The sequence below is a fragment of the Aethalodelphis obliquidens genome, unplaced genomic scaffold, assembly GCF_003676395.1.
Source record: "Aethalodelphis obliquidens isolate GAN/ISIS:26980383/991018 unplaced genomic scaffold, ASM367639v1 scaffold3, whole genome shotgun sequence".
In the NCBI taxonomy this organism is placed as follows: Eukaryota; Metazoa; Chordata; class Mammalia; order Artiodactyla; family Delphinidae; genus Aethalodelphis; species Aethalodelphis obliquidens.
The window spans coordinates 48,643,420-48,662,951 of record NW_020837947.1 but is presented as its reverse complement, the minus strand read 5'-3'; the positions used below and the strand labels follow the sequence as shown (position 1 = coordinate 48,662,951).

Below are 19,532 nucleotides of genomic sequence, written 5' to 3'. Positions count from 1 at the left end.
GAGCTATAGATTCAAAGCAACTCCAGTCAAAATTCCCAGAAAAAAGTTTTTGTACAAATTGACAAGCTTATTCTAAAATTCACGTGGGACTATAAAGGACCTAGAATATATAAAACAATGTTGAAAAAGAACAAATTGGAGGGTTTACAGTACCTGACTCCAAGACTTACAAAAGGTACCAGTAATCAAAGCTGTGTGGCACTGTCAGAGGACACACAATTAAAACAGTTAAATAGTAGAAAGCCTAGAAATAGACCTCCACTCATACACTCATTGGATTTTGACAAAGGCAATAAAGCAATCTCTGGTGGCCATAAAAATGCACCATTCAGATCTCCTGCTGGGGGAAGCATACTTGACTAAGGTAAGGCCCCAGCTGCTGCCCTTCTGGATCTACTACTATGTTCAGGCAAAGGCCAAGTTTACCTTTCACTAACCCTAGCCAATGATTTAGCACAGCAGGGTTAGTAATACTGGTCCATTCCTCTAACAAGGCAACTTTGGTGTGAGGAGTCCCCACAGGCCTGGCCAAAACTTTCTTAGAACAGCATTGCAGTTCAAGATACTTTTCAACCAATCATCCTTTCCCCTCCTCTCCTTTTACCACCCAAAGGCCTTCTCTGGCCTCCCTCCCCTTTCTCCTTCATAGGCATTACCCTCAGTAAATATCTAGTACATCTAATCTTGTCTTGGCATATGCATCTCAGAGGACCCTAAACTAACACAGGTGGTAATGGAAGTGATCTAAGAACACAAGTGGTAGGATCGAGTTGTAGACTGGCTTATTAATTACCTGGTAGGCAAAGAGGAATGTCATTCTGAGTAATATGTGGGGCATGGATAGTCCCTGGCACACGGTAGTGGCCAAACAGTTAAAGATTTCACCAATGGTGACCTGGGAAAACATGCTGGGGAGGTGATTGCCCTTGCCTGTGTATCGATTCAGGCATCTCAATGAAATGGGGAGAACAATGTCTAAAACGACAGAGGAATTGGCTGATTACTGCCAAGTTACTATGATGCTCTACAGAGGGAGGGTGAGAAATGAGGGCTGTTGATGAGCAGTTAAAGTCTATGGGTGAGATATTAGTTTGGTAGCTTATAAAAAGGCCCTTATTTCTAGCTGTAGAAGATCAGATACAACTGAGTGGCTGACTGAAGATCTGTTCATTAGAGCCACAGAGTTCTAGAAACATTTAAATGCTCAGATGGAGGTCTGCTATGCCAAGACCAGGAAGAGTGGCATAAGGGCACATGAGCAGAGTGGCCATGGTGGCAGAAATGAAGACCATGTGATGGGCTTCCACTTACCAAGGCCAATCAAGCCACTTCTGCCTCTGAATGGCCAACATGTTAGCAGCCAATCTGATTCTAAAATTTATGTAGAAATACAAAGGGCCAAGAATAGTAAAGGTTATCTTAAAGAAAAACAATAAGGTGAAAGGGTTTGATTTCTTGGCTATCAACACCTTCTATAAGGCTAAAACCAATAGAAAAAACTGTGATACTGGTATAAGAATAGACTAATAGAAAAGAATAAAGTCTATAAATAGACTCATTTATTTGTACCTATACTGTCATCATTACACAGTCATATCATAAATCATATATCAATATAAATATATATGTATATTTATTTTTTGTCTATGTTTATGTATTTTTAATAAATTGGCCCTGTAGAACAGTGGGGAGAGGACAGTCTTTTCAATAAATGGTGCTAAGTTGATTCCATATCCATATGAAAACAAAATGAAACTTAACCTCACCTCATATGGCTCACAAAGATCAATTCCAGATGGATTACAGATCTAACTGTGAAAGGTAAAATAACAAAGCCTCTAGAAAACAATATAGGAAAATCATATAACCTCGGCATAGGGAAATATTCCTTAAATACGGCACAAAAAGCACTAACCATAGAAAGACTGATAAAATGAACTATATTAAAATTAGTAACTTATTTTCAAAGAGCACCATTAAAGTGAGAAGACAAGCCACAGATAAGGAGAAGATATATCTAATAAAAACATGGAAAGATGCTCAACATTAATAATCAGGGAAAAGAAAACTTAAACCATGAGACACTGCCACAAACCCACTAGAATAGCTAAAATTAAACAGTAATATCAGAAGCTGGCAAAGATAAAGAGCAACAGGAATTCTCAGACTGCTGGTAGGAGAATAAATTGGTACAACTTTGGAAAATCATTTGGCATTACTACTAAAGCTGAAGATATCATATCCTGTGATTTAGCAATTCCACTCCTAGATATATACTTAACATAAATGCCTGCACATGAACAAGAAATATATGCAAAAATGTTCACACCAGCATTACTTCTGAAAGCCCCAAACTGCAAACTAAAATATCCATCAACAGTAGAGTAGATAAATTGTGGTATATTTATACCACGGATCACTATTAGCAATGAAAATAAACAAAGCAGTTTACATACAATAATATAGTTGAATTTCACAAATAAAATTTTAAGTAAGAGAAGCCAGACACTGAAAAATTCAACTTATGTAAAGTTCAAAATATAGGCAAAATTATTACATTCAGAAACACATGCTTAGGGGGTATAAGTCTATATAGAAGCAAGGAAATGATTACCATAAATTAGGATAGTGGCTACCCTTGAAGGAAGGGGTGGTAATTAGGAAGGGCATGAGAGAGGTTTTCGGAAGTAATGACAATATTCTATTTCTTGACCTGGATGATGGTTACATTTGTATTCACACTGCAGTAAGATTACTGAGCTGAAAATTTTATGCACTTTTCTGTATGCATGTTTTGCAATAAAAAAGATTAAAAAACCAAACAAAATGAATGGTCTGGTCTTTGATATCAAGATGAAAGGATTAGTACTTGCTTTGTATGCCCTTATCTTTGAGTTATTTTATTGACAATGGTAAGTAGTTCACATTGAATTATTCAGATTCTTTTACTGAGACCCTATGCCACACATTTCTAAGATGTTTGGCTAAGGGTAAAAAAACAATTTATTGCCAAAGAGTTGTGGAAAATTAACCAACCCAGGAATCAAATCTAAAAATATGGACTCATTTTAATACGCTCTAAAAAACAAAATTAATAGAATCACATCACACATAGTACTTATTTTTTGAGCTGAGTGTCTTCAAAAGAAAATGGATTCTTACCAACAAAGTAAATGAGGCGGAAGAGATAATATAGACATGAAAGGGGTAGATAAAAAGTCAAATTCCCCAAAGCCTCCCCCCTTGTTGCTGCTTTGTTTTGAATTAGAACCTCCACGGCAGAATTATCTTTGACAAAATCCTTAGAAGAAGATTTCTAGATCTGAAAGATAACAGAATAAAGGGTAGCTGAGCATGTTAAAATAGGAATAGAGCAGAGATTCTGCAGATATAACAGGATAAAAAGGAGAAACTGCATAATAAACTGAGGTAGAAAGAAAACCAAGATGGTGTTGAGCCTAAGGGTGGTGGAATGTAAGGTCTTAAAGACAGAAGATTCATCTGCATGATTTGACCATCCAGGAGAGCCTACTAAGTATACTTAATGAGAAAAGGAGATCAAACTAGTATTATGGTAAATTAGATGAGAAGAACTTCAACATGGAAGTTTAAGCATGGGATTAAGATACTAAGGAGATGGTTCTTCCATCTCACAATACAGTCAAAACCCAACTCTAGATAAATCCAACTGTCTCTTTTTGACAATTGCCTTCAGACTGCTGGGGAAAAAAATTACATATTGCAGACTGGAACCACTATAAATTCATGGTCACCAATCTCAACAATATTTCAATATTGCATGACAATTTCCTATTTCCCTGGAAAGCTCTCTCCCATTTTTCACATGACTACTTCAAACCTTCTCTACTTTTCTTAAAACTGCTGTCACTTCTCCTGCTCCCCATTTACCCTGAGCAGTGTTGTCATCTACTTCAAAGAGAAAACAGATGCCGTGAGAAGGAAACTTTCTCAACTTTTTTGGCACCAGAACTTCAAATCTTTTTTACACATTCATCCTTTTCTCCTTCCTGCAGGCAAGGTTTCCTTTTACGAATGTAAGATTAATCCCTCCCTCCAATCATGTCAGTAATCCCTTCCCTGCTTTATGTCCCAAACTGCATTACTCATCCTCCCAGACCTGTTCTTCCTCTTAATGGTCTTTATATCAGTAAGCTAGGACTCTGGAAATTATTCTTGACTCCTTCCTCTCCAATTACCAAGTTCAGTGTATTCCACATCCTAAATATCTCCTGAACCTATTTCATTAACTATCTCCTCTGTCACCATCATCCCCAATTATTATCTGTCATCTACTGTACCTGCCTAACTGGTCTCGACCTCCAAGTGTACTTCTAACTCATTTACCACTTTGCAGCTGCCAATCATCTTTCCAAAATGCTACTCTGATGTCACTTCCTCAATTTTACTGCCCACAGAATATAATGCAAGCTCCCTAACAGGAGCTCCTATTACCTTCTCAAGGTAATATTACCTATTACCTTCTTAGCTCCTAAGACCTTCTCATGGTTTGCTCTTGCTTACCTTTCTAATTCATTTCTAGTTACTCCACTCCTTGTATGCTTTGCATCAAGCATTGCCAGACATGCACACTCCTATTTCCTTTGCCTGGGAGACTGTCCACCCTCACTTCAACATTCGCCTGCCTAGGCCACCTCAAACTTTAAATATTATTTCCTTTTGGAGGCCTTTCCTGACTGCCTAGACTAGGTTTGGTGTCTGTGCTAGGAGCTTCCCTAACATAACATTCATTGTTCTTTGTTAATTTATCTGTATGCTCAGAAAGTAGGACTCTGTCTATTCACTGTTGTATCCCCAATACCCAGCAGAATAACTGCAGGCATCAAAAATTTTTGCTGAATAAATAGAAATATAATAAATGTAAAAAGAAAAAGAAAAAGAAATCATTAATAATAGGTGTGCTCCTTTATCTGGTGTGGTCTAGATAAAAAGTTGCTATAGGTTTTCTTTAAAGTCAAGTATAACATTTCATGGCTTTCATAGGTAAGAATGAAATAGATACTTTTAAGTAATATTGGAAGCTGTTACAATAGAAGACAGATTGTGATTTGATGACTCTTGTGTCTTCTGTATTGCTTCCAGGCCAGAAAGCTGTAGTTTTATTACTCCTGGAGACATCAATGTCCTATATCAAGAGAGTAGTATTGAAACAGCTAGCCTAAAGGCAGGATGGATAAATAAGAAATCTATCAAGAAGTCTTTGAGTATTACACAGACACATACACAAGGAACATATTTATATAGACTATAAAATATTCAAAATCATTATCACTAAACAAATTTATCTATTATAGCAAAAAGAAGAGAGTATAAATATCCTGAGGAAAATGACTTCAATACACGCTCAGTTGTCTTTAAAATTTTTTTTTCTAAAGAAAAAAAGTCAGGGCAGCTGGCCTTACAATAATGAGAAAAGATATTGATAACTAGTCTGTAAAAAAAAAAAAAAAAAAAAAGTGCCTGAAATGTTCATTCAAGGCTGGTATTCATTCTTTATTCAGAGCCTGGCTGTCAGACTTGAAAAGCAACAGAGATTACTGATGCATTCTACAGCCAAGTCATGGAGAACATAAATAAATTTGTTCTTAGTACAGCAATGAATAAAGGGAGGAAAAGACTTATTCTTTGTATTACAAGGGTTCTATGCCTTCTGTTTGGCTTCAGTAAGATGATTTCTATTAACTATAGTTATATGACACAATTTAGAAATACCATAATTTGATATTTCATTTTCATTAGTTCAATGCAGCAAAGCCACCTTTAAATCCTGATATTGCACGATTAATATCCTGCATTGGTTTATTTGCACTTATTTATTAAGTAGTTAACATAGAGATCATGAATTCCAAAAGGAATTTATTGGACTATTTAGGAGCTTTCAATAATTTATGCTTGCTTCAGTTTAGGGAGGTAGTTTTCAGAAAAATAAAAATATGGGGTCAAGATAAATGTAGTAGAGTGAAAACCAACAAAAAACCCAGCAGCGGTATGTTTACTAAAGTCAAAGTCAAAGCTATGTTTTGAAAGTCATTCATGAGAATTCCTATTAAATTAAAACATTTGATCGATTTTGTTCCCTGCATTAATAAATTACTTCAGAAATATTAATAACTTTCACCTTTTGGCCAGAAGGGGCGATTCTATGCTTTCCATTTCTTAAATTACACACACACACACACACACACACACACACACACACACACACACGCACGTGTGCGTGCATGCACAGAGTTTTTATGAAGCTAGGACTAGTTTTATGTCAACTCTATTACTGAGATCAGCAGAGGAAATTTTTTTAAGCAGGAGCAGTGTCTAGGAAGATATTATTTTAAGAGTCTTAGTGGACAGAACAAAAAAGATATTTCCGAACCCGTTTACAAGAAGAGATATTGTGAGTTGCCTGTTTAAGACAAGGCCGCTGCTGTCTTGTGAGTTACCGATTTGGCAAGCTCGAGTAGTTAATAACTGTGATGCAAAATGGCTTAAGTATCACTTGAAGAAAGCCTATAAAAGAATTAGAGAAACTGAAAAGGAATATGAACTGTAGTTGTGGTGATCTGAGAAGACTTCATGAAAATATGGATGTGAGATTGTTGTTGAAGAAAAAGGGTAGGGATTTTTAAAAGTGGAAATAAAGGGTAGTGTCTCATAATTTACAGAACACAACTGAAATGAACATTTTTCTTATTTATCTTTAATACATATTTATAATATGAAAATGCTTCAGAAGTCATCTCATCTGCCCAAATAGATTATAAATTATGAAAAGTAGTAGTTATAGCTTAAAACACCTCATAAATCTGCAGCTTACAAATATCCCTTACTTAGGAAAAGTTATAGACACACTTCCTTTCCCTCCATAGTGACTGAATTTCATCCCAAATTCCACTGCTGCTAAGTATTTTCCTCCCCTTCTTTTGTCCCACCATTATTGGGAAGGGGAAGGAACAGTGTTACAAAAAAAAAAAAAAAGAATGTCAGAGGGACTGACAGTTTCAAGGAGGTAGAGTATATGCAGAAAATGAAGATCAAATAAATTAAGAACTAAACAGTGTTTGTTAGATTTGGTAATATGGAGGTAAATGGGTGACTTCAACCATAACAAGTGAAGCCAATTATTTCTTCACAATATGTAATTAATTTTTTCTGACTCTATGCTTATGCATGACCTTGTGGAACAGTAACATAATTCAATAAGAAAGAAAATAGTCATTACCCAGTAACTTTCATTCTTCTTAGGGTATTAAAATTAACTACTGAATGATTTGCTCCAAAAGTCTCTCATCAAGGTAAGGTGAATACTAGACTGAAAAGTTATTTTGATTTTAAAATAAATACTACATGTATGGCCTCTTCAGCCTGTGGGCACTTTCTTATCTTCTAGAATGTTCTGAAAAACAAACAAAAAAAACTATCATAAACTATTTAGGATATACACTTCCAGGCTTTACAACAGATCCACTTCTATTGTTAAGTTTGGGACTGACATGTACACACTGCTATATTTAAAATAGATAACCAGCAAGGACCTACTGTATAGCACAGGGAACGCTGCTCGATAGTCTTCAATAACCTAAATGGGAAAAGAATTTGAAAAAGAATAGATACATGTATGTGTATAACTGAATCACTCTGCTGTACACCTGAAACTAACACAACATTGTTAATTAACTATGCTCCAATATAAAATAAAAATTAAAAAAAAAAAGACAAAAAGAAATCCTCAACCATTTCCTTTTGTATCTCCCTTAACTGCACCAATACCAGTATCATTCCCTTTTTAGTTACCTGGCCACAATTGAGCTTTACAAAAACTATCTGCTAGTTACTGCTTTTTGATCATAAGCACCTTGGAAAGACAAACTTTAAATTTCGGTATATTTTCTGGAGTTAAGTTCAACAATATACAGTTTTGTAAGGTGGGAAGGAAACTCAAATGGCTATCTAATCTCTTGTTCTAGGTCTAGGCAAATCTACCTAAAAGCAAATCTTTTTTTAAAGCCATTGGGAAATGTTTTTTATGTCCAAACTGTATTGCTATTGGAGGACTTAGTTCATCATTCCTCTTCTACAAGGATTACAGATCATTAGTTAGCTACCTAAAACCCCCTCAAATTAGCAGGTTACCAATGACCTCATGTTTCAGCTATCTATTGCCACAATGCTATGCGAAATAATCCACCTCAAAACTTAGGTGTAAGACAATAAACATTTACTTTTACTCATGAATTTATAGGTCAGCTGAACAGTTCTTCTGGGCTGGGCTAATTTTAGCTACGCTTGCTCATCTGTCTACAGTCAGCCAGCAGGTGAGCTTGCAATTGGCTCATCTAAGTTGGCCTCACTTGGGATAGTTCTCTGCATAAGGTTTCTGAACTTCTAGCAGGCTCGGCTGAGCTTACTTTTTCCACATGTTTTTGGCTAAAACAAGTCTCAGGACACTCAGATTCAAAGCGGGTGGTAACAGAACCCATCTTTTGATGGGAGTAGCTGGGATAGAGGGATCCCTCTATTGATGGGATAGAAGCAAGGATGAAGATTACAGTCACTTTTATAGTCAAACTACCAAAGCCTCATTTAGTCTTTTCTTCATACTAAATAATCTGATATTGATGCTGCTTCTCGTTCATCCCTGAATCTGGACTGTGTAAACATTAACAACTAATTTTATCATTGCAAAACATAATTTCAAGAATGCTGTTAAACTGAAGTCAAGATGTGCTGCAATTAGAGAGCAAGTTGAGATTTTAATTTAAGAGCATAAGGAGTTGAAAAATACTGACTTTTGACTTTAGGAAAAAATGACATAAAAGCTACCTTATGCACTAGACAATATGAGTCTGTACAATTAAGAGGAAATTATACAGCTTAAGTACTTTTTAACTTTTTCATTGACTATTTAGAGCCTACTTTATATTATTTGATAAACTATCAGAAAGTTTTATTCAAAGAGGTAACACCCATGAACCTTTAAAATGAACCATTTATTAAATCAGACTGTTATTCTTAACAGTTATGTAAGTTACATGGTTTATGTCAGAGTATTTCACATGGAAAATTTTTAAACTCTTATAGGCAAGCAAAATTGTACCACACAATATATAAGTAGGAAGGGGATACTGCTAAACATTCAAATAAGGCAAGTATTTTAAAACAATAAAACAATAATTAAAAATTCAAGCATTCCTTTAAGAGAATTCAATACTACAAGCTAAATGTACTTTCTGAGTGTATTCATATAAAGGTAGTGTTTCTTCTTTTAAAACGTCAGGAAATGGAATAAGGCTCATTAACAGATACAGCTGCCCTCAAGATTTTTAATCTCAGTTGCTCTCTTTAAATTAAAATTCACAAAGTGCACAATTAAGATATATCAAAAAACTGAATCAGCTACTCTAATAACAGCTGTCCATGCTTAATACTTAGTGGTTTATTTGACCAAATGATGCCTTTTCAGGGAAAAATAAAAAAAGATAAGCCACTGTAAAACATTTAGTTTGAAATGTATGCTAATATTTTTCTTAGAAATCAAAAATTATGGAGGAAAAGGGTTATTTACCTTAAGGAAAAGAAAGCAAAACACTGGAATGACCAAACATTTTCAAAGAACAAGCACCACAAAGGACATTTGCATTCGGTTTTGTAATATTTATCAATGCATTTTTTCTTACTCCAACCAATCTACTTCATCAAATTCTGAATCATCTTCTGAATCACTGTATTCCACAGCAATACGGCGGGACAGGATGGTGGCAACATCATTTTCAATGCGTTCGTGTTTAGCTTCCTGTTCACGCTGCTCTTCGACTTTTCGTAGCTGAATACCTGATATAGTAAATCCAAACCATTCATTGTAAACCAAAATACTAGATATTATTAGATATTATTAATCGAATAAATTCAAATACACATGAGAAATACTAACAGGAAAATAAAAAGCAAGATCTATTAAAAAGAATTTGAAGATTTGATGAAACTTACCACATATCCCAGTGGATGTCTATAGTTTATTTAGCCATTATGGTCTATTGTGCTTCCCTACTCACCACCTCCTAAAGTTAACCAGGTGATACATTTCTTTTGTTTGTTACCTCTACGGTCAAATAAATTAAACATCGTTGAGCATATTTTCTGTGGCTTTGTTCTCCCCAGTACTTGAGGGAAAGGCACTATTATTCATTCTATACCGTTACTGCCTGGCATATAGTAGGAAACGTTGGCTGAATAAATAAATGAATGTGACAGGTTGTTCCTTTGTTACTAAGGTAGGAACCTTAATCCTTTAAAGGTATTGGTAAAGCAAGTGTCACTTACATATCAAATGGACAGCCTTAACACTGAAGAAAATACCATTTTAAAAGGAGTTATATATATTGAATATAATATTTACAAAGGGTTTTAACTAAATTTTCTATAACATTTAAGTCTGATACTTTTAATTTCTCATTCATTCAATAAACATTTCAAGAACACCTACTAAGTATGAAAATAAAATGATTAATGTGACATATTTTCTTGAAAAAGACTTAAAATATAAATTGAACATAGCTTTACTTTCTAAAGATCACTTGTACAAAAACATGAGCATCTAAACTTTTATAAATGAAGAAAACATTATTGTCTCCAATATTTAGAAAAGTTCTAATGCTACCATTGCAATGCTTTTAACGGCTCTTGAGAAAATTACCTTTTCGTATTGCTTCCAGAAGTACACTTCTGGCATCACTGATTACAGGTAGGGTTGATGGATGACGCTTTGGCTCAGAAGCAGGTATAATTTGTGATGGAGGAGATGGAGGCATTAATGGAACATGGGGACCTGGGGCAGTAGATGGAGTTGGATGTAGCCCAGAGGGAGGATGAGCAAGAGCTGCGACTGAGACAGGTGATGATGGTCGAATGCCAGGTGGAGGCAGAGGAGGCGGTGGTGGGGGCGGAGGCAGCCCCTGGACTTCTCCTTGTGGGAGTGGGTGAACTGGTACAGTCTCGCATACTGGGGCAGCTCTAGCTACCGGTGGAGAGGGCTGTACTAGAGGAGGTGCAATTGGAGGAGGAGCTGGGTGAAGAACTCCAGGGGCAATCTGAAGAGGAGCTGGAGGCGGTGGTACTGCTGGAGCTTGCAAAGCAGTGGTTGGAGGTGGAGGTGGGGGAGGTACTGGTGGGGGGGGAGTCGAAGTCATTGAAGCTCTTAATGAAGAAGTTGACAAGGCAGATGGAAGAGGTGGTGGAGGAGGTGGTGGGGCGGCGCTCACAAACACAGGTGTCCTGCCTGTAGCTGGTGACTGAGGACGATTTTCTATCAAACCTGTAGCAGAACTGAAATGATAAAGAGATCCCAGCAAGTTACTTAAAGAGAAAAAACTAACCACACAAAACATAAATGGCTACCAGTAATTCTATCAAGGTAGAGGCATTAACATGTTCCTATAAAAATTAAAAATTCTTCAGCAATATTTAGAATGAAATGAGAACTAAAAGTACACTAACAAGAAAATCAATACGTGGCGCTTTGATTTATAATATTCTAAACGATCTCATCCTCTCATGCAACTTTCATATCCACTCGAGCATTTTATCCTTCCTTTGATAAAATGCTCAGTTTTACACTGGGATATGAGTCCTCATAATGACTCAACATTTATCATATTACAACATTTGTATTGCTATACCTGTGGCCAAAACAATACTGTATTTGTATTGAAGCTATTAAGACTCATTATATGTCATTTCAGTTAAATCAATGACAACTAATTACAAACCACAAAAGGAAATTTATGCCCCTCTTCCTTGCTGAGGATGGAACATCAAATGAGTCAGTAATATAAGATTGATCTTTTTAACTGGAAATTGTAAAGCTGATCTCTATTTCTCTATAAAAAAAATTATAATGTGGATAACAGTGGACAAAATGAAACTTCAAAAAGCTTTACTAAAAGATTATTATGAGCAATTGCCTATTCTCTCTCAAATTCTTAGAGTATTTCCCCTAATATTAAATTAACATTTATAATCAAGTCTTTGGTTCCCATTTCTTTGTCCCTAACCACATACCAAAAATTCTTAATTTTTATTAATATATTGCAGATCATGTGCTTGATAACAAAGCTATAATAAAATGAAACACACTTTAATCTTTAAGTTATCATTAGCTAAAATTTCCCAAGAGAATGTGTCAGCTCTTATGAGAGGCTGGCAAACTACGGATCAAATCTGACCCAATCCCTGTTCTTGTAAATAAAGTTTTGTTGAAACACAAACATATTCATTTATTTATGTATAGTCCATGGCTGCTTTCATTCAACAATGGCAGAGTTGAGTAGTTGTGACAGAAGCCATATGTCCTAAAGCCGAAAACATTTATTATATGGGCCTTTAAAGAAAAAGGTTACCAACATCTGAGATGAAACATCATGTGCTTGTTCTGACATACCTGATACAGGTGGGTATGGGTTTTGCATCTCCTGCTCCATGCACTGGTGGAGGTGGAGGTGGTTCATGTGGTCTGACTAAGACCCTTTCCTCAGCTCTCGTCAGAAGCTCACTCATCTGACTAAACGGCAAGGCAGAAAGCGAGTAAGATCCATCCATATGATCCACATATGTCTGCGGTCTAAAAAATACATACAGTATCAGTGTATTTTTCTTGAATTATTGGTGAAGTAAAATGTTCTACATGAGATATTGAAGGTTTATCCTTTGAATGCCAATATTTTAACTACTTTAAGAAACTTCTTTCAGAAATTTATTACATTCATCCTGCTTTTAAAACACAGAATGCTGCTCACAACGCAACCTTTCCTTGCTGATTCAGGTTATTATGATGACCTTCAGTTATTTTATTATTTTATAATATAATACTAATTCAATTCACAAGGGTGAAAAGTATTACTTTCATAATCTGATAAACAAGAAAAGAAAATAACTTTCAGCCAATTGTGTTCAAAGCTATCTGCCTCTATTTAATTTTTTTCTTTACAATAAGATGCCAATGACAACAAGCTAGAATATGAAAACTGGAATTTTCTACCACCAGAATATCCTGCTGTTCTTTTAAACCTAAATGACTTCCAAGTGTCTGGCACCCAAGGGAGATAGGTCTGTGATACCAGTAGCACAGACATGGCTAACTACATTGTTTTTGTCTTTTTGCTGTTTTCAAAGGTGCTAGGGTACTCAGAAAATAGCTGCGTAACATAATAACATGTGACTTAAGTCAGATTTAAGCAAAATTTTAGATACCTTGAGCATGTGAAGACATAAATATTTACTGACTGTAGTGCATGCTGGAGACAAAGCTGGATTCAAAAGATGTGTACAAAGCAAGTTAGAAATTATTATATTTACACAACTGGGTAGGCTCAATACCTCAATCACTTAACAGTGATTAGAAATAAATGTCTGTCTACAGATTATTAATTTTTTAAAAAATCAATCCTTTCAGTCTCTTTCTTTCAGTACTACATATGGATAGTACCTTATATGTATATTACTCCTAAAATAGGCCAAAATAATTTACACTTATGACCCAATAATTTACATGTATTATTCGAAAGAAAGTCTTAAGTTCTTTTCCATTCAAAAATCAATAACTATAAAACATATAATAATAACTATAATCAACTGTACACAAATCTCTTCACAGAGAGATGCTAGTATAATGTTTGTTAGGGTTGCATATTAGTTAGATAGGGTCCCTGGCCACTGAGAAAGGAAAAGGACCTATTGCATATTTCTGCAAAAGGGGATGAGTAATTTTGTTTTGAAAGTCCTGATATATCTGAGGTGGAAGATATGGCATAGAAAGGAAGTCAGGGGAAAGAAAAAGGAACAAAATATAACCCCCTTCCAACTCCTATTTTATATGCAGTGAATCAATAATACTTCAAAAAAAAAATCCAGACCCCATTACTCTATTATGAAATTCTAACAGACTCTGCCTGAACTACTGAGAGTGAGCTGAGACCTCATATGAAAGTTAAAACATCGAAGATCATCTACTCCAACCACTTCTTTCTACAGATGAGAAAACTGAAGTCCGGGTACAAAAATGATCTGCCCAAGATCAGACTTCAATAGGCTCACAATGGTCAGGGTTTCAAAATCAACTCAATGCTTATAGAACAGAGTCTGTCAATTCAACAGTTCAGGACCTAAGACTTAGACATATAGATATTAGAAATAAAGCCAGTGTTTTACCATTAATTTTGTTTAAAAAAACAAACAAAAGAAAATAAACCTTGTTTCAAAATGAGAGGCTGGGCCATTAGCAACTTCAATATGCTTATGTAAGAGATTAGCATCATCTTCAGCCAGCTCTGGACCTTGGGCCAGCTTCTGCCATTCTCTCCGCCTGTCATGAGGTGCTCTTGGCACTTTTTCTGGTTCATGAGGACGATCTAGATTTTTCTGCTATAACAGATGTATTGAAACAAAGCCAAATGCTGAAGTACTACGTTTTTAAAAAGAGGTTATAACAACGAAAATAGAATTCTAACATCAGTATTGAAAAAGACAATGTCATCATAATATAGTAAAAGTAACAGAGATACAGTTCATTTGTGCATTCAGAGTTAAATCTTAGCTAGTTTGTTTGTAATCCCACTTTCAAATGCTTTTTTAACCTTTAAATGAAATTGATGTATCAGATAAAAATAGTATGTCTACATAATAAAACTTGAGGTCAGAAAGTCCTTTCAGATGAAAACAGATTCATCAACTCTGCTCCCACATTATTAGTTTTTGCTATAATTAGTGAAATTTCTACAATTAAAGGCACTGCCTACCTCTAGCCAAAACCTGAAAATTTACTAAGGTTATATTATCTGAGAAACGACTAATTAGCTAGCCAATACATTAGAAAAAAATCCAATTACCCAATTAAACCATAATAACTGTCACTCAACAGAAAATAGGGTATTTGAAAAATAAAACAAAAAGTGATTCCAACTGTGGGAGAAAAAGTATAGAAAGAAACCAAAGGGGCCAAGCAGGTAACATACGTGAATAAAAAGAGCCAGATATAAGATGAGGCCTGCACTGAACTAGACGGGTATGTCCATCTAAGGCATTCCAGTTCAAAAATTTAAAAACCACTGTGTTTGTCAAACAAAACTGCTTGCAGGCATAGTCTGGGCTACCAGTCACCAGTCTGCAAACTCTGGCTAGAACACGGGTACACTGTCTAGTGCAGAAAATAATAACATGTAGGCATTTTGGGGAAGAGCAGGGAGAGCAGAGATAGCTATAGAAGAAACAGAGGGATGATAAAGACAAACTTTGCCACCTTCATAATTCTGCCTAAATCCAACTTTGCTTCCTCCTTCTATATTTCTAGTTATCATTAACATGGAATAAAACAGATCCAAGTGAATTTTATTAGAAAGTAGAAAATGATAATACAGCAGACAGGTAACAGGAATTTAGTGAGACTGTTATAAGCTTTCCATTTAGGATATGCTCTGTGGTAAGAAAATATTAACTTAATCTGCTTTACCAATATCTGTACAATATTCCTTTGTTCTGCTTTAGCAGAATGCCTTTCTCTTCCCTGGACCACTTAGTTCTTATTTGTTCGTCAAGATTCATTATAAGCTTTGTTGAAGTGTTTATCAGCCCCGTCCTCCCTAAAGCAGGTGCTATTTTGTGCTACTCAAACCCTCCATGCATACCTCTCTGTTAGGTGGGTATTTATCACACCATATTATAATAATCTAATTGTTCATTTGCTCCCCATTAGACTGTGATCTTTCTGCGTGGTTATAAAGACTTCAGTATTTGACCATATGGACCAAATAAAATAAAACTGTCAAAGTACAGAATTAATAAAGTCCCACATATGCAACAAATCACAAATACATGAAAACTAACTTCAATTTTTTGAAATACCTTCTGCTTCCTCTTTTCCTTCCTCTTATCCTCCGTATCTTGTAACATTTTTTCTTTCCATAGATCAAAGAAATATGAAGGATTGGTATAAAACTTCAAACCTTCTTTACCATCATCTCTGAAGTATAAAATATCAATTAAAATATACATTAGTAAGACTTAGAGAGGCAATAGGAATAGAAGTAATTTTACTAAAATTGTTTCCTCTTACATTAACAAAATATAGCATGTGTAAAAATATTGGCAAAATAAATGAGAATATGCACCAATAGAACATTTCTCACAAATCAGACAGGAAACTTCTGGAAAACCAGAAGTTTTTCAGAGTTGGTATTAATAATTTAAAGGTACAACTGGACAATTTTCATCCCTAACTTCTGCTGAATGCCAAGTTTTCTATAAGTCCTGTGGGAAATTCCAGTAATTACTAATGATTCTGCCAAAGAGAAAAGCCTGAAAGGACAACAGAACAGAGAAACTATACAGGGTTTCTGCCAATACTCTAATTTACTTATCATCTTACCAAATCCAAAAAATATCACCAAATAGTCATTCTAATAGTAATAGTTATATCCAATGCCTTGCATACTGACAAATAGTTTCAAATAACTATCCAAATACCATTTTATTCAGGACACGTGTTGTGCCTCTTAAATCACCCATTTAACAATTCATGTGAAAGACTCCAAAGAAAGGCTGAATAAGTCCAGAGTTTTTAAATGGTAAAAAAAATTTAAAAACAGATACTACATATTCAATACACAGATATTTAATGCAAAGATCAAGAGTAGACAAGAACCAGAAAAAAACAATATTTTATTAATGTGGTGGGATTTTGAACTCTTTATTTTTTCTTTTCCATCTAATTAGAAATTAAATTAAAAAGACAATAACAACTCCTTGTCTCTTCATATTCATGTTTGCCATTGGCTTTTCTTAAAAACACCTGTCAAAACAACTCCTTTGAGTAAGTCTTGTTTTTTGTATGCCCAAACCTTGGGAACTCACCTAGTGAATAAGGCAAAGGTTTTCTAAAGGTGGTGGATAAGGAGGGTTCTCTGCATTGCTCAGGAGACCAGTGAAATAAAAAATGTTTGGGGATTTAGCATTTAAAGGTAGACTGCTACATATCTGAACTTGAAGTCTGAAATAAATAACCGGCCTTCTTACTTATTAGCGTACTGACCTGTAAGGAGTGAGTATATTGAGAGGTGGAGGCTGTTCACAAACATCGTACGTCTCCTGTAATGGAACAGGCAAAGTCCTGCGGTCGAAAAGCTGCTGATCTTGAACTGTAGAACTTCGGAAAGCTTTTCTCATGGTTATATCTTGCAAAGACACTAAAACAAAAATCCAAAATGTATTGTTTTATTTTACTAAGATGATTTAACATAAGGACAAATTCATATACCGTATTTGTTTAAAAGTCAGAAGGTCATGACTGTTAGTGGCTTATGAATCAGGAACCATATTTTAAATGTTCTATCACTATATGCCACATCATTTTGTGCTTTATTTTTCCAATTAGATGGGTTTTAATGCAACCTCTGATTTCTAAGGCTCTAATGACACCTGAAGCATATGCTACATTTCCCATCAAGTGCACCTTTTCCTTTTCTCTCCTTGCCGTCCCCAGTCCCCACCAACCTACATTTTCCTCTTTTTTTCTATAATCTTTTTTCCATCTCCCTTTATTACTTTTATTTAGCTTATACCAATAACACTGAAGGAACTACTTAGTTATCAGTGGCATTCTGGGCTAAATGCACTATTGCCCTCTATGCTTTAAGTATGCTATAAGTATGATACATGGACTATAAAGTTAAAACAAACTTATTGTAAAGAAAATTAAGTTTTCAAGTACTGGGCAATCTGTACTGTTGTCTATTTCACTTACCTTTTATCTTGTTCTATAAGGGTCTTCAATTAACTACAAGTTCTTGAAGACTGAGGCTATCTTGTACATTAGTTTCTCCAGTAAGTTAACACAGCCCCATCATACATATGAGGATTTAAAATAACTTCATTTGCTCAGTTTCTTTTGGACTGTGCAGCATGTTAAAATAAAAAATTTACCAAAATACTAGATTTTTAACTCTTAGAGTGATTTCTTGATATTAAAAAATTAGGTGATTTTTAACATATCTAATATGGGTTTTAGTACAAATGCCTTATACCATAGAAAGGTCAGTATTAAATAATCATAACAATTCTTAAATTATTTTTCTCCCTAAAATAGTATCTCTTTCATCCTTACAAATAAAATTCACTCAACATGAATGTTTGGGTCTATGAAATAAGTGGAGCAATGAGGCTGGCTATGCAATAGCCACAACATGACTGCATTCCCAGCAATTCCACTTCTGACTTAAAAACACCAAAATAAAATTCAGAGAAGGAAAAAAGTTTTTTTCCCACTATCACTAAAGAGTAGTATGAGAGATACTTAATGAGTATAAACTATAGTGTTAGATGCTTTCACTAATTTTTACTTAAGCTTTATAACAATTTAATGGGATAGGAATTATTATTCCATTTTTAAACATAAGAAAATAGAAAATATTATATAACTGGCCCAAGGTAAAATGGTTAATAAGCAGTAGAGCCAGAACAGAAAACGCAGATCTGTCTGCCTTTGAGGCTAATCTCTCTGCCACAGTACCACATGCTGTTCCTCTGGCTCCTATCAGAAGTGGCCTCTGTTTTCTGCAATCAAAATGGATCAATTTTTGCCACTCTCCTACCCCACTTATTAACTGTAAGTATGAAACCTAGTGTTTGATTTCCCAAAACTGTCTTAGTAAAGGATATAAAGAACATGTAAAGTAATAAGCATTTTTCTATCTTCAGCTCCTTTCATTTATCATTTCTCTCATTTGTTAACAGACCAATGTGACAAAGCCCCTTCCAGTTGCCAACAATGACATCTGATATTACTTAGTGTTATATAACACAGTAAGTCAGCACAATATGTTTGTAAACATAACTGAATTAAAGATAATGGTACAGAGCTTTGTTTAAAGACTCAGTTTTTTACCCTTTCTAAATTACTGTTACTTACTATTTAATGGTAATTAAAAATCCCAAAATATTGATATTACATTCTGTAATTTATTATTCTACTCATAATGTTATTTTATGTGAACTTTAACTGAGTTAAAAAATCTAGGTAAAATAACTTTGAAAATTCCTCTATTCAACATATCCATGACAATTTCAAATTAAGTAGTTCAACGTTTTAGATTCTGAATTCTTTCCCAATGCTCCATATAATTTTAAAGGAAACTGAATAATTCTGATAGTTGTTGGCACATTAAGAATTTTTTAAAACACTTAAACACACCTTAAGTTATTTACTAGTATCTGTATTTTCATTTTCAATTTTAATGGGAATGCTAAAATACCTGTTAAAATTTAACAGTATTTTCAAACTAAATATTAATTTTTATTTGTTACATAAAAGAACTGCCTGTATATTTCTATATTTTTAGATGAAATGTATTTGTAACTTACATGTTTAAATTATTTAAAAAAGAAATTTTGGATATAAATGACATATTTGAAAGCATGGCCATAAATTTTTTTTTAATATTACCAATGATTTTTAT

The 19,532-nt window shown here is 34.7% G+C and overlaps 1 protein-coding gene across 1 annotated transcript in view; it reads right to left on the bottom strand.

Annotated features, from left to right (window-relative positions):
• Nucleotides 1-9,003: 9,003 nt before the first annotated feature.
• Nucleotides 9,004-19,532, bottom strand: part of WASF1 (WASP family member 1) — a 93,918-nt gene continuing 83,389 nt past the window's right edge. The window contains exons 4-9 of the mRNA XM_027088750.1: nt 17,111-17,264; nt 15,925-16,042; nt 14,276-14,448; nt 12,470-12,649; nt 10,727-11,355; nt 9,004-9,864 (exon numbers count right to left, since the gene is read on the bottom strand). Of these exons, the coding sequence (XP_026944551.1) occupies nt 9,707-9,864; nt 10,727-11,355; nt 12,470-12,649; nt 14,276-14,448; nt 15,925-16,042; nt 17,111-17,264 (1,412 nt within the window). The 3' untranslated portion in view covers nt 9,004-9,706. The remainder of the gene's footprint in view (nt 9,865-10,726; nt 11,356-12,469; nt 12,650-14,275; nt 14,449-15,924; nt 16,043-17,110; nt 17,265-19,532) is intronic.